This window comes from Megascapheus bottae, chromosome 6, assembly GCF_031878675.1.
Source record: "Megascapheus bottae isolate mThoBot1 chromosome 6, mThoBot2.hap1, whole genome shotgun sequence".
In the NCBI taxonomy this organism is placed as follows: domain Eukaryota; kingdom Metazoa; phylum Chordata; class Mammalia; order Rodentia; family Geomyidae; genus Megascapheus; species Megascapheus bottae.
In genome coordinates, this window is record NC_143514.1 from 55,477,620 (window position 1) to 55,494,487 (window position 16,868).

Genomic DNA, 16,868 nt, shown 5'->3' on the forward strand with positions numbered 1-16,868 from the left:
GTGCATGCTAGACAAGCGCTCTACCACTAGACCAAACTACCAGCCCTTCCTTGGGTTTCTCAAGGCTAGAGCTCTACCACTTGAGCCAGCACCATTTCCAGCTTTTTTCTATGTATATGGTACTGAGGAATTGAACCCCGGTCTTCATGGATGCTAGGCAAGCACTCTACCACTAGGCCAAACTCCCAGCACTCAAGACTTTTTTTCACGCTCCAGGCCCCCCATCTTCTGCTACCTACTCCTATATATCCCCCCCCCCCTCTGTTTTGTTTTGTTGCTGTTGTTTTGGTGGAGGGAGAGCATGCTAAGAACATGCTCTACCTCTAAGCTATATACCTAGCCCCTCAAAATTAGTAAGTTCCTTTATAGACCTCTTATAAGATCCTTTTTCTGGTGATATTAGTTCTACATGCTTGCAGATCTCAGGCTCCTATGGGATCTTTATCCCTTCTGAAGTACCCAGTGCTTTTATTCTGGTGAAAAATGGAAATTACAAAGTTTCAAACGTTAGGAGCTGTGCACAGTTAGTTTTGTGCTCACCAGGAACAGTAAGACCCTGCTCAGTACCCATCTTTCATAGGGTGAGAGTCAGAGACAGGACTGAAATACCCCTGAAAATTTTGAATTTGTCCCAAAGTGACAGTAAGGACTTCTTGTTTGTGCTCAGGTTTCAGTTTAACTTGTCCATCTACATATACAATGCTTTTTTGGGGGGGTCGGCAGGGGTGCTGGTACTGGGGCTCGAACTCAGGGCTGCCTTGGTGCTATCTCTTAGCTTTTTCACTTAAAGCTGGTTCTCTATCACTTGAGCTACAGTTTCACTTTTCTGCAGTTAACTGGAAAAAGGAGTCTCACAAATTTTCTTGTCTGAGCTAGCTTCAAACCTCAATCCTCAGACTTCAGCCTCTTGAGTAGCTAGGATTACATCTGTGAGCTACTGGCACCCAACTGTACAACAGAGTTGGCCCTAACCTCATCCCCCTCCCCCAGGCCTCCTTTCCATCTCGCAGAATCCCTCAAATCTGTTTTCACTCTGGTCCAGCCAATCAATCACTAAATCATTAAGACCTCTCAAAATTTTGGAAACGCCTTCTAAGTGCTAGGCTTGGAATAAGAATGGTCAAGGTGACAACCCTTGTTTAGTTTACTTGATTCTGCTTTATGGAAGCAGATACTAGACAAGTCTATAAACAAAGTAATTGTAGGCTGTGAAGGAAGTAAACGAAAGAACAAACCAAGCACCTACTGCAAAGAAAACAAATACGTATACCTAATTCCTGCCAAGTTTATCTCACTAATATCTCATCTGCATGTACTTGGATCTGTCTTGCCCTCACACACAGGTCTGAGTTGGTCTTTTGACTCAGCAGCCCACAGGTCTCCCATCCTCTGGCTTAACTCCATTTCCTGTCAGAGGTCCTATGTTCTCAGCAGACTCACAGGGAACTACTTCAAATTTTCCCTTCACCACCACCAAAGGGAGACCCCAAACAGGCTGAGATGTGGAAAGCCACAGGTAAATAAGCATGTGGTGGGCAGGAAGGGCTTGAGTGCCATGCTCAGGAATTTGGTCTTTATCCTCACAGGTCAGCAATTCCTAAGGGATAGAAATGGTGGGGTGATAACCAGGCCTGGTGGCTCTCAGCAGTAATCCTAGCTACTCAGGAAGCTGAGATCTGAGGATCTCGGTTCAAAGCCAGCCAAGGCACTAAAGTCCATGAGACACCAGAAAACCAGAAGTGGTACTGTGGCTCAAGGGGTAGGGTGGTAGCCTTGAGCTGTAGAGCTCAGGGACAGCGCCCAGACCCAGAGTTCAAATCCCATGACTGGGAGTGTGGTGGGGGGAGAAATGGTAGGCTGGGAGTATGTGTGGCCTAGTGGTAGAGCGCTTGCCTAGCATGCAGGAAGTCCTTGGTTCAATTCCTCAGTACCACTTACACAGAAAAAGCCAAAAGTGGTGACTCAAATGGTAGGTAGACCGCTAAACTTGAGGAAAGCCCAGGGACAGTGCTCAGGCCCTGAGCTCGAGTCCAGGACTGGCAAACAATCAAACAAACAAACAGCAAATCCAAATATCTCTGTATTAGGTTGCTAGAACTGCCATAACAAAATACTGTAAGTTGAGTGATTTAAGTGGCAGAAATTTATTTTAGCAATTCTGGGGTCTGTAAGTCCAAGGTAAAGATTTGATTGATTTCTAGGTAATTTCTCTGTTTCTGTTTTTCTCTCTCTTTCCGCCCCTCCGTCCTTACTTTATCTGTTTTATTTGTTTTGATGGGGAAGGTTTTTTGGTTGGTGTTTGAGACAACATCTCTCTATGTAGATTAAAGGTATATACCACCACACCCAGCTAGGATTATTATTTTGAGTGGCCTTCTCTGGTTTCATATGATCTTTATCTGGGTCTGAGCAACTTTGTCTTGGGCCTTGAACTCTAGGCCTGGGAACTGTCCTTCTATCACTTGAACCTCAACATCACTTCTGGTTTTATGGTTAATTGGAGATAAGAGACTAATGAATTTGAGTGCTTGGACTGGCTTTGAACCGAGATTCCCGTGATCTCAGCCTCCTGAGTAGCTAGAATTACAGGCATGAGCCATGCCCCCACAGTCCTTATCCTTTTAGAGAACTCCAGTTAGATTGGATTAGGTTTATCTTAATAGCTATATCTAACTTAATTATTTTTTCAAAGACCCTAGCCAAGCATACCACCATTCAGAGGAACTGGGGGTTAAGATTTCAAAGTATGGGGCTGAGTGTTTAGCCTAGTGGTAGAGTACCTGCCTAGCATGCAGGAAGACCTGGGTTCAATTCCTCGGTACCACATACATAGAAAAAAGCCAGAAATGGTGCTGTGGCTCAAGTGGTAGGGCTCTAGCCTTGAGAAAGTCCAAGGACAGTGTTCAAGCCCTGAGCTCAAGCCCCAGGACTGGCAAAAAAAAAAAAAAAAAGATTTCAAAGTATGAGTTGGGTGAATTGGGAAAGGGCACAGTTTAGTTCATACAGCCTGTAATTTATTTATTTGGTACTTGTTCTGAGACTTGATCTTAGGGGCTGGGTGCTGTCCCTGAGCTTATATGCTTAAAGTTAGTGCTCTATCATTAGAGCTACACATCCACTTCTGGCTTTTTGATGGTTAATTGAAGATAAGAGCCTCACCAGGAGTTAAAATTCTTATGGACTTTCTTTCCTGGGCTGGCTTTGAACCATGATCCTCAGTTCTTAGCCTCCTGAGTAGCTAGGATTACAGGAATGTGCCACAAGTTTATTTAATTGTTTAATTAATTTATTTTTGCACTGGGGATTTAACCCAGTGCCTCGTACATGATAGGCAAGCATTTTATCACTCTACCATTGAACTATACCAGTACACTAATGGCTTTTTATTTTATTGTCAGTATAGGCTTAAACCCTGGGCCTAGCACTGTTCCTGAGCTTTTGTGCTCAAGTCTAGGGCTCAAGTTTGGGCCACTGCTCCCTTCTGGATTTTAGGTGGCTAATTGGAGATATGAGTCTCCAGCTGGGTGCTAATTGCGCTTGCCTGAAATCCTTATTACTCTGCACTCTGAAATCTGAGTATTCAGGTTTAAAGCTAGCTCTAGGAAGGAAAGTTTGAAAGACTCTTACCTCCAATTAACCACCAACAAAAGTGGCCTGGTGGGTCAAAGTGGTAAAGCCTTAGCCTTGAGTGAAAGAACTCAAGGACAAGGCCTGATTTCAAAACCCAACAGATTTCCATCTCCCGAGTAGCTAGGATTACAGGTGTGAACACCAATACTTGGCTATGACCTTTAATTTTATAAGAAATTTTAGTAAGCTCCACACACTGGTTTTGGCTGAGAGAGTAAATGGACCTACTACCTGAGATTCAGAGAAATACTCTGGCCAGAATATAACCCTGTACCCCATAAACCTACAGAATATCATCTCAGAAGCTAGGTCCCCTGGCTCACACCTATAATCCTAGCTTCTCAGGATGCTGAGATCTGAGGATTATGATTCAAAGCCCACCAGGGCAGGAAAGTCCAGTTATCTCCAGTTAACCACTAGAAAACAAGACTTAGCACTGTGGCTCAAAATGATAGAACATTATCCTTGAGCTGAAGAGCTCAGAGACAGTGCCCTGGCCCAGAGTTCAAGGGTTATGACAAACAAGACAAAACAAAACAAAAGACAGAAAGAAAGGGAGGGAAGGAGGAAGGAAGGAAGGAAGGCAAACGAAAGAAAGAGAGAGAGAGAAAGAAATGAAAGACAACATCATCTCAGGCTTAGCGGTAGAGTGCTTGCCTAGCATGCATAAAGCCCTGGATTCAATTCTTCAGCACCACATAAATAGAAAAATCCAAAAGTGGCTCAGGTGGTAGAGTGCTAGCCTTGAGCAAAAAGAAGCCCAGGGACAGTGCTCAGACCCAAGTCCCAAGACTAGCAAAACAAAACAACAAAACAAAAAGCAAAAATAAGAATATCATCTCTCGAGGGAAATGGGGGCCAAGACATGAAAAAGGGTATCAATGTTTGTGAAGTAATGCACCTTCTATCTGGTGAATATAATGTAACCCTTCTGTTAATTATAAAAAATATATGGAAAAAAAGAATATCATCTCTCCTATAGTCCAGCTCACTAAGAGAACTTACTTTCTGGGGGGTGCTGGTAGTGGTACTTGAACTCAGGTCTTGGGCATTGGTTTTTTGTTTTGGGGGGTTTTTTTTGGTCATTCCTAGGGCTTGAACTCAGGGCCTTGTTGCTGTCCTTGAACTCTTTTGCTCAAAGCTAGTGCTCTACACTTCCAGTATTCTGGTGGTTAAATGGAGATAAGAGTCTTTTAGACTTTCCTGACTGGGATGGCTTTGAACCATGATCCTCAGCCTCCTGAGTAGCTAGGATTACAGGTGTGAGCTACAGGGCTGGGCTGCATTGATCATATTGATGATGCACAGTGACCTATCATGTAGATGTGATCTTGTTATCCCCACTATATAGATGAGAAAACTGAAATCTGTCTGATTCCACTTTTCACAGTGTCTCTTTTCTGCAGTCATGGGGTTCCTGTCTTCAAACCTGTCCCCTTCCTACAGTGACCCATATCCTGCTGAGGTTTTCTGAGCTCTCTGGGTCTCCATCCCCCAAAAGATTCTATTAGCCTTGCTGCCCGGTTGAACACACGTCCCAGACTCCCTGTCTCCACAGCAGCTCAGAGTCAGACCTGAGGAGATGAGGGAGTGAGAGATGCCAGGTAGGCTAGCACTTACCAGGGGCAATTGGAGAGTGACCTTGGGGATGGTTGGTGTGTGCTACAGCCCATAGTAAATTATGTGCTAATCAGGCTAACACAGGAAGACGGTGAGTTCAGGCTAGCCTAGCCTACACAGTAAGACCCCCCAAACCTACCGGGAAAAAAAAGTGCTAACAGCTAGATTATTCTTTGTGTTTACCACTGTGCTATTCTGAACCATTTATACTGATAACTCACTTAATAATCACAACTCAGACTGGCATTATTGCCTCTGCTTCTCCATGGAGAAACTACGCATGCAGAAGTTAAGTGGCTTGCCAAGGCCAAGGCTAACCCTCTGACTCACGTAGGAGAGAGGAGGGAAGGGCAATGGAGGGCAGAACTCCAAAGAGGGAGAAATAGATGTGGGGATAAGCAGGGTGGGACGAGTGATTTATGGACTGCAAGGTTCCCTCTCCTGAGCCATAAACTGGGGGGAAGAGGCCGTGTGTGCAGTGGGAAGGGAGATAAGCTGATCCAGGAAGGAGGCCGAGTGAGTGGCCCTTCCTAGGGTGGAGGCTTTGGGTCCTGTAGCTTTGCCCTGGCTCTGTGGGAAACTCACAGATCTGCGTGCTAGTAGCAGAGTGGTGCCTAGAACCTCAGAGCAGCCACCCCAGCTGGGCTGCCCTGGGCAGCTGCCAGGGAGACCCAGAGGCTGGCTGCCTAAGGCCTAGAACATCTTTCAGTGATAAGCAGCCTGCAATGCTCAAGGAAAGGCACAGATCAAAGCTTAGGAAGGGGCTGCGTGGGCCCTCATGGCTGAGGCTCTGGAACTGTTCTTACCTTCTGGAGCTCACGTTCTGATTGCTTGTATGTGCTTGTGCATGTGCACGCGTACACACACACACACATCACACACACACACTCCCCCCCATGTTTTCCTTTACTCATGGAGGTTTCTCATCTGAAAGGAGGACATAACACCAGTCAGGCCATGAATAGGTTTTCAGACCATGACTCATCTGAGAAAGCTCACAAAAAAGGCAGGCAGGGCAGGCTGACAGTGGTAGAACTGGATGTCTTTCATGTTAAAAATAGAGAGGGAGAGTGGCAGAGAGACAGAGGGAGGTGGAGCAGGAGGAAGAGGAGGAGGAGGAGAAAAGAGATTGGGAAGGAGGGAGGGAAAGAAAAGAAGTCTTCCAGATTTCAAGTCTTTATTGTTGCTTACAGGCATGTGCCACTACGCCAGGTATTTCTTCCTGGGTTCTTTACCATTCATGCTGTCTGCATTGTACAATCTATGGCATAGAGACCTTACTATCCCTTTTTACCTTTGATTGGAGTCTGGTGTGGGAGGCAACACTGGTATAAGGGGGTGAAGAAAAATAGTTCTCAGCTGAATCTTGAAGGAGCAGTTAAGAATGAGCCGGGCACAGTGGCTCACCCCTGTAATCCTAGCTACTCAGGAGGCTGAGATCTGAGGATCAAGGTTCAAAGCCAGCCTGGGCACAAAAGGACCTGAGACTCTTATCTCCAATTAACCTCTAGAAAATGGGAAGTTGGGCTTGGCTCAAGGGTAGGGCAGTAGCCTTGATCTGAAGAGCTCAGGGACAGTGCACAGGCAGAGTTCAAGCCCAGGACCCCCACACACATACATACACAATAATAATAATAGTAATAGTAATGAGGTCTGCCTCTTTTGGGGTGTAGCTTGGTGGTGGAGGATATTTAGCTTGCCTCAGATCTGGGATAGATAGCCAAAAAGCTCTCCACCTCCACATCTGCTACCAAAAAAAAAAAAAAAAAGCTAGATTAGAGGACTATGAGAAGTAAATGTGGTGACTCTCAGAGAACCCGGGTGTAGCGCCAGGGGCCCGGGGCCCATCCTGGCAGAGCATCCAGAGAACGGTCTCAGCTTCCTCATATCTGAAGCATGTTCTGGTTCAGGAAAGCTTGGAAGGCACCAGGAAACAAGTAGGTAGAAACCAAAGGGAACAGATTTGACGTTTAGCAATACTAGCTGAGGGCCCACAGTGTGCCGAGCTGTGAATACTCACGATTGCCTTTGAGGTTGGCGTTATCCATTGTGCTTTGTGGAAGAGGGAGCTGAAGTTCAGAGGTTAGGTAACTTGCACAAGGTTACAGAAAGCTGGAATTCAGATCTGTTTCTGACTTCTGAGCTCAAGCTTATAATCACTTGTCCACACCTTTTTGTTGTTGTTGTTTTGGGCTAGTCCTGGGGCTTGAACTCTGGGCCTGGGCACTGTCTCTGAGCTTCTCTTGCTCAAGGCAAGCACTCTACCACTGGAGCCACAGCATCACTCCCAGCTTTTTTTTTTTTTTTTTTTTTTTGCCAGTCCTGGGCTTGAGCTAGGGCATGAGCCCGGTCCTTGGACTTTCTCAAGGCTAGAGCTCTACCACTTGAGCCTCAGCACCACTTCCGGCTTTTTTCTATGTATGTGGTACTGAGGAATTGAACCCGAGTCTTTGTGCATGCTAGGCAAGCACTCTACAACTAGGCCAAACTCCTGGCCCTGTCCGGCTTTTTCTATATATGTGGTACTGAGGAATCGAATCCGGGCCTTTGTGCATGCTAGGCAAGCACTCTACCACTAGAGCAAACTCCCGGCTCCAAGCAGCTGGTATTTTAATAGTTTATCCTGAGTCTGTCTTCCCAGGATGCCAGTAATCGCAGTCACTCTTGTTTGAAGGACATAGAGTCGTCTATGATGAGCTGTGGAGTCAGGGAAGATGGCACTTCTGCCACTAAATGGCCAGCCTCACCTTGCAGGGGTAGAAAGGCAGGTCAAGTTCCCAGGACCAGAGGAAGTTGAGTGACAGCCTCAATTCATCAATGATAACCTTGTTCCAGCCTAACTTTATGGATCTAGTAGATACTTAAATTTGTGAGGAGTGAAGACTGGTTCAGTTTTCCAGGCTGCTGCTCAGAGAAGGTAGGCAGGATGAAGGAAGATGAACAGGCCCTGGGCTCTGAGAGACCAGATAATCAGGTTCCAGAACAAAGCCCCAGGGAAAAGTGTGGCTCTGGGCTGGAATGGAATTGGGGTTTTCTTTTTCTTTTTTCCCCTTGAGTCAAGGTTTGGCAATATAAGCCAGGCTGACGTCTGACTCAAGATCCTCCTGCCTCAGCCTTCTAAGTGCTAAGGTCACAGGTGTGTGGGAGGCTTGGGGCCTTGCTGGAAGTACGGCATCTATTTATTTCTGCAGGTGCAAGAGCTCAGTGTCTCACTTTGCCCAGCTTCACTCTGGCTTCACCTTTGCTTTGCAGCGGATGGGTTGTATTTGTCCGCCCCAGTGTCTACACGCAGAGTAAAGGCTGGGATGTGGGTGACAAGAGGTGACGAGCTTGGGGAGCTAAGCTTAGTGATGTCTTCAGAGACGGGTGACCTTCTACCCTAGGCGCCAGCACCATGACAGTTTCATACACCCTCAAAGTGGCGGAGGCGCGCTTCGGAGGCTTCTCGGGGCTGCTCCTGCGCTGGAGGGGCAGCATCTACAAGCTGCTCTACAAGGAGTTCCTGCTCTTCTCTGCCCTGTATGCCACACTCAGCATCACCTACCGGTAAGGGAGACCCTCAGGGCTGGCCTGGCCTGTGGGGGCCTAGCTGCCCATGTCCCTCTAGCTCAGGCCTACCTCTGTTCTTCCTAGGTTGCTGCTGACTCAGGAGCAGAAGCATGTGTACGCCCAGGTGGCCCAGTACTGCAGCCGCTCTGCGGAGCTCATCCCCTTGTCCTTCGTACTGGGTGAGGTCCCCTTCTGTTCTCTTTACTGTCTTCTTTCCCCTGACCCTGGCTAATAGCACTGAACAGCTGGAGCCAGCTAATGCTGCGTCCAGGGCTTCCCCAGGCCTGGAGCCTGTCAGGCACTCGCTGGACCATCACTCTGCACAGACATGAACCCCACTCAGGCGGGGGCCTGGAGGGCAGCTGGGAAGAGGGACCGTCCCCCCCCTCTGGAAACAGACTGAGGGTTAACCATCACCTGGCCTTGAACTCCTCTATTTCCCCTCCTCCCAAAAGGTATGCCCTTCTCCCTCTGGTCCTGTTCCAGCAGGGTGGTAGGAGGGAGGAAGAGGCAGAGTTGATGAAGCTGAACATGTCCCCTCTCTCTCTGGGTTCAAGAGCCAGGCCAGGGCCCCTGCGGGGTGGGGGTGGGAGGATGGGGCAGTGTGGGGTGGGAAAGCCTCTCCCCCGGCCTGCTTCCTGCCCCCACTCCCCACGTGGGCTCCGCAGGTTTCTATGTGACCCTGGTTGTCAACCGCTGGTGGGCTCAGTACACCAGCATCCCGCTGCCGGACCAGCTGATGTGCGTCATCTCGGCCAGCGTGCACGGCGTGGACCAGCGCGGCCGCCTGCTCCGCCGCACCCTCATCCGCTATGCCAACCTGGCCTCGGTGCTGGTGCTGCGCTCGGTGAGCACCCGCGTGCTCAAGCGCTTCCCTACCATGCAGCACGTGGTGGACGCAGGTTCGCGGCCGGCAGGGGCTGGCGCTGGGGCTGGAGGTCGGACCCCAGCGGGGTATTCGGGGCCCCCTGGTGGCATGCTCCGGGACTGCGGGTGGTGGATGCCCACGAGCGAGGGCAGCTGTAAAATGCTGCCCTCTGGTGGCGGAGCGGGGGTCTGCACCTACTTCACCCTCGCAGGTTTTATGTCCCTGGAAGAGAGGAAAAAATTTGAGAGCCTGAAATCCGACTTCAACAAGTACTGGGTCCCCTGCGTCTGGTTCACTAACCTGGCAGCCCAGGCCCGCAGAGATGGGCGAATCCGTGATGACATCGCTCTTTGTCTCCTTCTGGAAGTGAGTCAGTCCAGGATCAGGGCACATGGCCTTCCATAGTCTAGTTATGCAAACAAATAATTCTGGATGGTACTTAACACTTCAATGGCACTACCAATATAGTGCCACACATTCTTGGAAGCAAGTACTTGTATTAGCTTACTTAACTCTCAAAATAATGTTTTCCCAAATGAAGAAACTGAGGCACAGAGCAGTAAAGCTAGTTAGTTTCTCCACAAGCAGTTAGTGGAGATGTAATCTACAGTCATTCTGGCTCCAGGGCCTGTGTTAGCCACGACCTTGCTAAACTGCTTCCCATCCCAGGCACCCAGCCTGATAATCTGAATGCAGATTGATTCTCAGGTTTGTTCCCTTCCTAGTCTTCCTCCTCGGCTCTGCTGACCTCTTCTTCCTGCTGTTCCACCAGGAGCTGAACAAGTACCGTGCCAAGTGCAGCATGCTGTTCCACTATGACTGGATCAGCATCCCTCTCGTCTACACCCAGGTAACTGCCTTCACCTTTCCAGTCCCAGTGCCTCTGCATGATTCTCAGGAGTATTAAGAGCTGGTCCTTACCCAGGGCCCAGTCCGAGAGGCACTTCACAGGCAAGGGCTTATCGTCAAAGGGTCTCTTCCTTTTGGGCAAAATAATCCTATCCCCACCCTATGACTTGTCAGATTCCTCCCAGGTCCTCAGAAGCAAGAATGGTAGTTCTGGTTTTCCCTTCTCCAGGTGGTGACTATAGCTGTATACTCCTTCTTTGCTCTCACCCTGGTTGGCCGGCAGTTTGTGGAGCCAGAGGCAGGAACTGAAAAACCTCAGGAGCTTGAGCCACCACCAGCCCTGGGGGACCTGGACATGTATGTCCCTCTCACAACACTGCTGCAGTTCTTCTTCTATGCTGGCTGGCTCAAGGTGGGCACTTCAGATGATCAGGTCAGCCCATTCCTCAGAGATGTGGGCACAGGAAAAAAAAAAACAAAACCACTGTTGCACTCTAACACTGGGGACAGAGGGACTCTGGGTCCAGATGACACGGTCTAATAGGTCATCTGATTAACAGGTGGCAGAACAGATCATCAATCCCTTTGGTGAAGATGATGACGATTTTGAGACTAACCAACTCATAGACCGAAACTTGCAGGTGTGTGGGACCAGGATCTAGGGGTAGCTGCGAGTTGTGGAGCTGGGGTCCAGGGGCCTCGCCTTGGCTCCCTCCCCCAGCAGCTCAGTACAGGTGGAAGAAGAAGGAACATCTGCAGCGTGCTGTCTTTCTGCTAGCCCAGGTGTCCCTACTGGCAGTGGATGACATGTACCAGAACCTGCCCCCCGCAGACAAGGATGCATACTGGGATGAGGAACAGCCACAGCCGCCCTACACAGCAGCCACAGCGGCTGACTCACTGCGGCCTTCCTTCCTGGGTTCCACCTTCAACCTGCGGTAAGTGGTCCCTACTAACCAGATTCCTGGCCTCCCCAGGAATCCGGGCACCAGCGTCACTGCCCCATCCCTGACTGGTCTCAAGTTCTACCCTCCGACCCTCAGAATGAGTGATGACCCGGAGCAGAGCGTGCAGGTGGAGGCCTCCCCGAGGCTGGCTGGGCCTGTGCCCACTACACAGACCCCACTGCTCAGCCGCTTTCTGGGGACTGGTGCACCCTCTCCTGCCATCAGCCTCCGGAACTTTGGTCGCCGAGTTGTCCCCCGGACCCCTCATCTGCTGCGCTTCAGAGGTGAAGAGGGAGGAGAAGCTGAGGCTGCTCAACGCATTGAGGAAGAAGTAACAGTAGAATTGCCAGATGAACACCTGGAACCCTGAGACTGCCCTCATGTTGTCCCCAACACAGCCAAGCCCAAGGCTGGGGTGAGGAAGGAAACTTGGACAAGGCTACAAGGAGTGAGGCCTCCAGTGCCTGGAGTTTTGTCCACTGTTGGATACCCCTGAGCTCTCACAACATAGAGACGGAGCACAAGTGTTGCTGAAAACAGCAGTTGTGTTGTTGGTCTTGGAATGACAGCTCGAGTCATATATGAAGACCCCCTCATTTCAATTCCTCTGTACCACTACATAGAAAAAGCCAGAAGTGGTGCTGTGGCTAAAGTGGTAGAGCTCTAGCCTTGAGAAAACCCAAGGACAGTGCTCAGGCCCTGAGTTCAAACAAAACAAAACCCAAAACAACAAAAAACATGTATAGAAGCATACACTTTCATAACCTAAGTAGAAAAGGCAGTGAATGTCTTGGAACTTTATCTTTGCCACGCAAGTCCTGGGACTTGAACTCAGGGAATGGGCATTGTCCTTGGACACTTTTTGCTCAAGGCTAGCACTCTGCTACATGTGGTAGCAAGGAATCAAACCCAGGGCTTCATGCATGGTAGGTGAGCACTCTACCACTAGGCCAAACTCCCGGCCCTGTTCTGGAACTTTTGTTATGAGAATGTATACACATTACTTATCTTTAAAACTGAACAGGAATAAAGGGCTTGGCAATACGACCTAGAAGCTGATTTGACTGGAAGCGGGAGCTAAACACCATCAGGACTATTTATTAAGCTTTCCTCTCTACTCCCCATGACTATGGTAAGCCTGAAATGTCCAGAAGATGGGAAAGAGCCTGTGGGAATAGCAAAAGACTGTTGTCTTAGGGCCGGGAGTTTGGCCTAGTGGTAGAGTGCTTGCCTAGCATGCACGAAGACCCGGGTTCAATTCCTCGGTACCACATACATAGAAAAAGCCAGAAATGGTGCTGTGGCTCAAGTGGAGAGTGCTAGCCTGAGGAAAAAGCCCAAGGATAGTGCTCAGGACCTGAGTTCAGTCCCTAGGACTGGCACAAAAATAAGTAAAAAACAAAACAAAAACTGGGTGAGGGAACCAGACCTGGTGGCTTAAGCCTGTAATCCTATCTACTCAGCATCAAGGTTCAAAGTCAACAGCACAAAGGATCTGAGAATCTTATCTCCCATAGAAAAGGGGGAGAGGATTGGCTCAAGGGCAGGGTGGTGGCCTTGAGCTGAGTGGCCTAGCTTGAGTTCCAAGCCCAATGATACACTGTGCTTCAAGGAGGCCGTAGTCTTGAGCTGAAGAGCTCAGGGCTACACCTCAAAGGGGAGGCACTGGGAGTTTGACCTAGCGTAAACTGCTTACCCACATGCTAGGGTTCAATTCTCAGGTACCACAGAAGTGGTGCCGCTCACATGGCAAGGAATATGGCCTAGAGTTCAAGCTCCAGAAATCTTTTCCAAACCCACCATCTGCAAAAGTAGCTAGGATAAAAGGTAGATAATCAAGACAAAACGGTCACTTGAAACCTGTGTACAAGCACTTGGAAAAACAAGCCAGTAAAATTGACCACAGTTCAAAGCCAGCCAGGGTAAGTAAGGAAAAGTTTAACTAGCCAGTAATAAGCTGGTAAGACTGGCAGAACTAGTGCTCTAGAATGAAAAAGCTAAATATCTAGTATACTTGCTTGCCATTCTCCAAGACAACTTAAATCAAGATGTATAGTTGTGTGGCTCACTTAAATCCTAACTACTGTTATAGCTCTTGGAGTTGACTGCAATTTGACGATATATTTTCTTTGTGGGTCATGGTACCCAAACACTGGGCATTGCCCCTGAGCTCTTCAGCAAAAGGTTACCAGCACTACTTCCCATTTTTCTAGTGGTTAATTCAAGATAAATCTTAAGGATTTTAGTGGCTTTGAATGAAATCCTGAGATCTCAGTCTTCTGAGTAGCTAAGATTACAGGTGTGAGTCACCACACCCAGCCATTAAATTCACATTTTTTTTGGTACTGGGGATCAAACCCAGGATGTTGCTTTTGCTTAGCGCTTTGCCACTGAGCTACACTGCAAGTCCCATTTTCTATACTGAAATGCTTAAAGAAATGGCCCCATGGACTAATGGTAAAGTACTATTTTAGAGCAAAATATCAAGGACAGTGCCCAGGCCCTGAGTTCAAGAACCAGGACGGGGGGAAAAAAAGATCATGATTTGAACTCAGCCCCAACAAGAAGTCCTTGTGAGAGACCATGAGTAGGGGGGAAATTTATGGTGTGATAATCCTACAACAAAAGTTGCAAACCATCAGAGAAATAGAACAGAGTACATAGAATAAACACCTTTATTACATGAGCTAAGGATGGTAGATGACTTTATTTGCCTTTCCGGGCCTTGATCTTCCTCAGATAGAATTCCAGCTCTTTGCCTTCCAGCACATAGCCATCTGCTCGGCCACACTGGCCTGGTCTGGATGCAATGCAGGCTGAAAAAAAAATACAGGGGTCTTAAGAGAAACAAAGTGACAACAGGCCAGATATTATCTATTCATCTCTTCTGTTGCACGGATATCCTGACCTGCTAGGCATAAAAGCCCCGTCTCCTCAGATATACTTTGTCGTCACATTTATTCAGTAGCAGAACTGGACAAAGTTTTCATCACCGAGACAGGTCCTACCAATGCTAACCACAATTTCCCATTTTTTTTTGCCCCCATGCCAGGCAGAACACCGTATCCCGGGGTGTGCTAGTTTTCCCCAAAATACATCCAACAGCCAACTTACCAAGAAGCTTGCCCTGCTGGAATTGCTCCTCCAAAAGACTGCTGATCTTGGCATTCTTTTTCCTTTCATCATATTTCTTCTGAATTTTCTTGGATCGCTTTTTGTTTAAAATCTCTTCCTCTTCAGGAGTCTGAGTAAAGAGGACATAAATTAGTGCAGGGAAGAAAGGTCATTAGAACCTGTGAGCTTTGTGCTAATGGCTGCTTCTTTTGTGGGCACTGTCCTTGGACACCTTTTTAAAGCTAAGCCCTCTGCAACTTGAGCCATAGTGCCACTTCTGGCCTATTCTGTGTATTTGGTTCTGGGGAATAGAACACAGGGCTTCGTGCATGCCAGTGGACCATGATAACACTAAACTATGCTCCCAGCCCCAATGCTTGCTTCTTTAGCACTAAAGGCAGTTCTTCCTTCAGCAATGGAGCATTTTTATCACAACAAAGTCAGAAAGCCAGCCCCCAACCTATACATGCTTTGGAGGGAAGGACTCACCAGCTTGGCCCCCTTCTTGCGGCCCAGGGGCATTGCATAGTGGGATTCGTACCACAGCCGGTAGGGTGTACTGTCAATGAGCACGATGCAGTTCTTTACCAGGGTCTTGGTGCGGACCAGCTCGTTATTGGATGCATTGTAGACAACATCAATGATCCTTGTTTTACGAGTACAACCTGTTCACAAAAAACAACGAATAAAGGTCAGAATTAAAGGGCTGGAGTGCATCTCAGTGGGAGAACATTTGCCAGGTGCACACACGTACAGGAGACCCTGCCTTCAATCCTCACCACTAAAACAAAAACCAAGCTACCATTGTTATCAATGATGGAACCCAAAATTCCAATGTCAGGGCCAGGAGTTTGGCCTAGTGGTAGAGTGCTTGCCTACCATGCATGAAGACCCGGGTTTGATTCCTTGGTACCACATACTTAGAAAAAAGCCAGAAGTGGTGCTGAGGCTTAAGTGTTAAGAGTTTTAGCCTTGAAAAAAATCCAAGGACAGTCCCCAGGCCCTAAGTTTAAGCCCAGGACTGGCAAAAAAAAAAAAAAAAAAAATTCCAATGTCATTGCAAGCTAAACCTCATACCCATCTACTGGTCATTTCCCACAATTAGTTGGTGGGAAATGAATCACCCCAACACAAAACAACAGGGTCTTTTAGTAAGGACCAACTTCAAGACTAGCCTGGGCCTAGCACATTTCAGTGCTCTGTTCTTACCCATCCCAGAAGACCTACTCACACTCAGATCCCCAGGAAAAGTTGCCCACATCCAGCCTCAGAGCGCGGTATTTCTTGTTGCCGCCCCGAACTCGGACTGTGTGTATGCGACGGGGGCCAATCTGGAAAGGAGGAACCAGGTTATCGGAGAAAACGACTCAGAAAAGGTACGTGGGCTGGACTGAGGCAGCTCAGTCAGTGTAACTATGACAAGTCCTTGCATTGGCAAGTGGCAAATTAGCAACCAGGACGGCCGCAACCACGCCTAAGGATACTTTCTCATCATTCTAGCCACCGTCGAAAGAAAAAAAAAAAAGCAACCGCAGACAGCCAGCCATGTCTACAGACCACAATTACGACCCTTCTCATGGTACCGGAGCCCAGCCCTCCAGTCCCAACACATGGCACCGATCTCCACCAAACTAAGTCCTGGGGGACGGGCGCCAAAACCACGTTGCAAAGCCCCTTCCCCACCGGCAGCCAGGACCATACCTTAGTGTTGGCAGCAGGGCGTCCCAGCTCATACTTCCGCTTCTTGTGGTAGGGCTTCCTCTTGCCCCCGGTCTTGCGGCGCTTGTGCCAGTTGTCCCGAGAGATGCCTGCATGTGGGAGCAGGGAGGCGAGCTTGAGCCACTGGGGCTCGGCCGAAGTTCGCCCGCTTCACATAACCGCGCCGGGCGGGCCGCACGCTCAGTTCTCCAAGGTTGGCTTCCCCACGACGTAGTCGGGAGTTTGCAGCATTACCGAGTTGTCATCATGCACGTGCGGCCCGCCTGGGCTTCCTGCCCGCGGCAGCCATGTTCCTGCCGATTGCACCCCGGGCCCCTGGCGGGGCCCTCAGCGGGCTTCGGTAGCCCAAACCCCAGAATCTCTCTTTACCTTAGCTGTTCAAAGCCGAAGGCACGGGTGAGTGCACTCCTAGGCTGGCCGCGGGTGAGGATGGCTCCGGATTGAGGGCACCCTCCCTCCCAGGTCCCCGCATAGAGAAAGACTCACCCATCGCTCGGCGCTGGCTGGAAAGAGGAAACGCAAAGCCTCACGGTCCCATTTGTGATACGCGGCCCCGCCTCCTCTACATCACT

General features: G+C 48.9%; 2 protein-coding genes and 3 non-coding genes across 5 annotated transcripts; 1 reads left to right on the forward strand and 4 right to left on the reverse strand.

The window, feature by feature from the left end:
- Positions 1–8,644: 8,644 nt before the first annotated feature.
- On the forward strand, positions 8,645–11,833 carry Best4 (bestrophin 4). Its single transcript, XM_090333768.1, has 9 exons — positions 8,645–8,796; positions 8,884–8,978; positions 9,468–9,701; positions 9,879–10,033; positions 10,440–10,517; positions 10,746–10,928; positions 11,077–11,157; positions 11,300–11,454; positions 11,560–11,833. The coding sequence occupies exons 1-9, from the start codon at positions 8,645–8,647 to the stop codon at positions 11,831–11,833; spliced, it is 1,407 nt and encodes a 468-aa protein (XP_090189894.1).
- Positions 11,834–14,120: 2,287 nt separating this feature from the next.
- Rps8 (ribosomal protein S8) lies at positions 14,121–16,859 on the reverse strand. Its single transcript, XM_090334986.1, has 6 exons — positions 16,783–16,859; positions 16,279–16,385; positions 15,809–15,908; positions 15,067–15,242; positions 14,578–14,707; positions 14,121–14,279 (listed from the first exon to the last, which is right to left on the reverse strand). Exons 1-6 carry the CDS (start codon positions 16,784–16,786, stop codon positions 14,170–14,172), a joined length of 627 nt encoding a protein of 208 aa, XP_090191112.1. The 5' UTR covers positions 16,787–16,859; the 3' UTR covers positions 14,121–14,169.
- Positions 14,393–14,461, reverse strand: LOC150061939 (small nucleolar RNA SNORD38). The gene has a single exon (XR_016536046.1). It is a non-coding gene; the product is annotated as a small nucleolar RNA SNORD38 (small nucleolar RNA).
- Positions 15,976–16,079, reverse strand: LOC150061940 (small nucleolar RNA SNORD46). The gene has a single exon (XR_016536050.1). It is a non-coding gene; the product is annotated as a small nucleolar RNA SNORD46 (small nucleolar RNA).
- LOC150061941 (small nucleolar RNA SNORD55/SNORD39) lies at positions 16,470–16,549 on the reverse strand. The gene has a single exon (XR_016536044.1). It is a non-coding gene; the product is annotated as a small nucleolar RNA SNORD55/SNORD39 (small nucleolar RNA).
- Positions 16,860–16,868: the final 9 nt, after the last annotated feature.